Source organism: Drosophila guanche, unplaced genomic scaffold (assembly GCF_900245975.1).
Source record: "Drosophila guanche unplaced genomic scaffold, DGUA_6, whole genome shotgun sequence".
Lineage (NCBI taxonomy): Eukaryota > Metazoa > Arthropoda > Insecta > Diptera > Drosophilidae > Drosophila > Drosophila guanche.
The window spans coordinates 4,250,786-4,254,949 of NW_022995747.1; the positions used below are offsets into that span (position 1 = coordinate 4,250,786).

The following is a 4,164-nucleotide window of genomic DNA, read 5'->3' on the forward strand; positions in this document are numbered from 1 at the left end:
GACGTCCGCGGTTACACTGAAACATTCTGAAAAATAATTAAATCCTGAAATTAAAGTTAAAAATTGTTAACTGGGCCAAGTGCTAACTTCGAAGATTCTTTGGAGTTACACCAAGAGCAGCGCAAGCTTCAGGAAGCGCATAAATATGTAAGTGACGCATGGCGAATCGAGTGAAATCTTTTCCACTTCTTAATTGTTGTGGCCGTGCTGGCTTTAATGGACTGAGAAAACTGAGTTGTGTGCACTGCGCAGGTGGAGAAAAGTAATGTGCATCCAAAGTGTCTCTTGGTGGTTCTCACGTGGCCTTGTGGCCGAAGTTCTCAATGAGTGTCATGTGGCTGTTATCAATGAGTGTCCTTGTTGTCATTGGACACCTGTCCACCACTCCTGCTGTCGTTGACAACGCTCTGCCACATCTTATGTAAAGTTTTAATTGGCAGCCAACTTGCTAAACGATACAAAATACACAAAGCACATACACTCATACTTGTGCCATGTCCGTACGCTATAGAACCAGCTGGGATACAAAGGTCACTTGGACTGTTGCTGGGAGCCACATTTGTATTCATATCAAATTGACATTGCCGCAATATAGCAATTCCCCTATAAAATACACAGAAAAAGCAAGCAGGCTTTTGCTTTCTAGAATGTGATATCTTGTGATAATTGGAACTCTTACATTTCAGAACTTTTTGTTTGGGAAGCTAAAGGGACTGTCATGGAATCTGCCACGGATCTTTTTGATCGCAAGAAGTCGGTCAGCGATTTGTCAGCCGAGGTGGAGGAGACTTCCACTGCAACCACTGGCTTGGACTCGTCTGGGCAATCGTCTGCGGGTGCGGCGACCACCGCAACCACAACGGCCACACATCACGGCAGCGATGAGGCCGAGGAAGATATCTTCGAGCAGGTACAAATGATTCTTCGCAAGCGACGCGGCTGGGGACCAGATGACTCTCTCAGCACTAATGATCTCCATTTGCTGGAATACGACGATGAGCTGGGCGAGGAGGATGATGCCGGATGTCCACTGCCCTCCACACCGGAGGACACACAGCTCATCGAGGCTGAGGTGAGTTGACCCGCCGTTTGAGTTCGTCCCTGTCGTTTACGCTAAACAGCTGTGCAAAAATAATTTTGCGCAGTCAAGTGCTGTGTTTCCCTTATCGCTGACCCGGCGGCGCGTTTTCTTATCGCCTTTTTGTTGGTCGCAGTCAGGGAGCGCACGCCGCAGGCAGGGTACTCCAAGTATCTGCAGTCTTTTGAATGTCGTTTTCGACGACTGCCCTTATCGGGGGAACTATTGCAGAGGCCCACAACGTGTATATTGCCTTATTGCCACAGGTGGCAATTGCAAAAGATATAGAACATTCGACACATATAACTACACTGGAAAGGTTTTAAAGGCATTTCCGTTAAACAGTTCACTCAATACTTTCAATCACGGATACGGCTCAGCCCGTACACTGTGGGAAAAATAACCAAACAACGTCAGATGTGGAGCTGATAATGGGTCGTTTGGTACGGAGAGAGAGGCAGCTTCGGGCGCGCTATCTTATCGCCAGGCGCATTTGTTATTGTTGCTGTTGTTGTCGTCTTGTTCCGCCAACCAAAGTTTATACAAACCGTTTCAACTAAGTATGCGACAGTCAGATTCTTCAAAGTTGAAACGCTCGTTGTACCGCACACTTAGATTTAGTTTTTAAACGAATCTCTGTTTGCCGCTCAAAATGCCAGAAAAGCAGCAGTCCCAGCCGGAGGTTGTTTTGAGTGTTTTTGACCCGGATCTGGAACCAAAGAGTGAGGCTTCGAACGAGGAGGCACCAAAGAAGAACCAGAACGAGGATACAATTGAGCGTCAAGCCATCGATAAAGACGTCAGTCCCATTTGCTTTTCGTTTTAACGTTTTGAATGTGTAGTTTAAGCTTTTGTTTTTTATTGTTCGAAGCATATGTAATTCCCATATCGTTTCCTTCCCTTAGATGACGGAAGTGCTGAAAGCTGGTGTGCTGTCGGACGAGATCGATTTGGGTGCATTGGCTCACAATGCCGCTGAGCAGGCCGAGGAATTTGTACGCAAGGTAAGTATTTTCAATAATTGATGAACTGTGGCTCAAGCGGAACTCCTCTTTTCGTGTGATATTCCGTGACATTGTTGCACTTTATTTTCTTTTGAATAAATATATAAATAATTTGTACTTTGTTTTTTGGTTTGTGTTGAAACTATGCCCCTGACCCAAGCCCATACTCGAACCCACCCCCCATAACTTTTAGTCACCAGTTCACTAACGTTTATAATTAACTTTCTCTGACGTGTATAGGTCTGGGAGGCCAGCTGGAAGGTGTGCCACTACAAAAATCTACCAAAATGGCTGCAGGATAACGATTTTCTACACCGTGGACATCGCCCACCGCTGCCCTCGTTCCGGGCGTGCTTCAAATCGATTTTCCGCATTCACACGGAAACGGGAAACATTTGGACACATCTGCTGGGCTTTATTGCCTTCATTGGCGTGGCTGTTTACTTCATTACGCGTCCCTCAGTGGAGATTCAGACACAGGAGAAAATCGTATTTGGCGCCTTCTTTATCGGGGCCATCGTTTGTTTAGGATTCTCATTTGCTTTCCACACACTAAGCTGTCACTCTGTAGAGATGGGAAGACTGTTTTCAAAGTGAGTTCCGTGCATGTTTTTGTAAGTGTATTTTTGCTAATTATTTTGTTTACCCACAGGCTCGACTACTGTGGAATTGCGTTGCTTATTATGGGATCTTTTGTACCTTGGCTGTACTATGGTTTCTACTGTCATTACCAGCCAAAGGTGATTTATCTCTCTGTGGTCTCTGTCCTGGGCGTGCTCTCCATCGTTGTCTCACTGTGGGATAAGTTCTCGGAGCCAGCACTCCGTCCATTGCGCGCTGGCGTTTTCATGAGCTTTGGACTGTCTGGCGTCATTCCAGCCATTCACTACAGCGTCATGGAGGGCTGGTTCAGCCAGATGAGTCGTGCCAGTTTGGGTTGGCTTATTCTCATGGGTAACTTGCATATGCAGAGAATGTTTATATATTAAATATTAATTCGTCTCTCTATTAGGTCTACTCTACATAATCGGTGCTCTGCTGTATGCTCTACGTGTGCCCGAGCGTTGGTTCCCTGGAAAGTTCGACATCTGGGTACGGTTTGGGTTATTTTTTGAGATAAGAAAAATGCTTGACTCAATGGATAAATATTATTTTGCAGGGACAATCGCATCAGATATTCCACATCCTTGTGATTGCTGCCGCCTTTGTGCACTATCATGGCATCTCCGAGATGGCCATGTACCGTGTCATGTATAGCGAATGCACCGTGCCGATTGAGCCTGTTACCTTCTAGAAGCTGATGTGGATACTGAGGATACAATCATACAATCATATATAAATAGAATCCCACACATACGAGTATATTCACATACACATTACTGCGATTTAGCGCACTTTTACAATGCAACCATTTTTAGAGTTTGGTGAGCATCTGTACCTTGTTATATGAATAGATAAAAACCCGATCCATATTCCAAACATAATTTACGCGCATTTATCATCAAATTCAAAATCGTTCATTATACAAAAGGAAAATCTAGCAAAAGTTGATTATCGAATGAAATTTGCAGTAGAGTAATTAATATATGTACAAGTATTTATAAAATTCAAATTTCGTTTACTTATTTCTATCTTTAGTTAATCAAAGGGATTGCTTTGTCAGACGGGCGTGGCATTCGCTCAGGGTTACTCGAATCCTTTTGAAAAGGCAAACAAGAGGCAAGCAAATTCCGTTTTTAAGTTATATAATTAGATGAGCTTAGAATCGTAAGGATTATATGGAACAATTAAAACGTTTTACGAGTTCGAAATTGACGTTGAATTCTAAATTCAATCCCACACATACTCGTACCAGTGCTTATTTTCACAGCAGCTACCATCGTACTCATAAATTTTAGCGTATGCAAAAAATAAATAAAGAGAAGACTTCTAAATTGTATTTGTATTGAAGTCTGATTTCGTAATGCGTAATTTCATCGACCTGTAGCAGGGATTCTCAGCCAAGGAACATTTCATAATCATAATTTTGCATCATTAAAGATGTATCTGCAAAAATTTGCTAATATATAATAATATGCTAAT

The 4,164-nt window shown here is 43.2% G+C and overlaps 1 protein-coding gene across 3 annotated transcripts; it reads left to right on the forward strand.

Annotated features, from left to right (window-relative positions):
- LOC117583111 (adiponectin receptor protein) lies at nt 1–3,690 on the forward strand. 3 transcript variants are annotated; one of them, XM_034271292.1, is made up of 7 exons: nt 2–147; nt 687–1,072; nt 1,984–2,082; nt 2,323–2,675; nt 2,735–3,036; nt 3,095–3,174; nt 3,242–3,690. In XM_034271292.1, exons 2-7 carry the CDS (start codon nt 719–721, stop codon nt 3,374–3,376), a joined length of 1,323 nt encoding a protein of 440 aa, XP_034127183.1. In that variant the 5' UTR covers nt 2–147; nt 687–718; the 3' UTR covers nt 3,377–3,690. The 3 variants fall into 3 exon arrangements, with proteins under 3 accessions (XP_034127184.1, XP_034127183.1, XP_034127186.1); XM_034271293.1 differs by lacking the exon at nt 1,984–2,082 and having other exon boundaries at nt 1–147; XM_034271295.1 differs by lacking the exons at nt 2–147; nt 687–1,072 and adding an exon at nt 1,689–1,877.
- The last annotated feature ends 474 nt before the right edge of the window (nt 3,691–4,164 follow it).

Bases quoted from the DNA above. Each gene is read 5' to 3' on its own strand.
- LOC117583111 (XM_034271292.1), top strand. From the start codon at position 719: ATGGAATCTGCCACGGATCTTTTTGATCGCAAGAAGTCGGTCAGCGAT. The intron at 2,083-2,322 runs GTAAGTATTTTC...TGACGTGTATAG, and splicing joins CCGAGGAATTTGTACGCAAG to GTCTGGGAGGCCAGCTGGAA. The intron at 3,037-3,094 runs GTAACTTGCATA...TCTCTCTATTAG, and splicing joins GGGTTGGCTTATTCTCATGG to GTCTACTCTACATAATCGGT.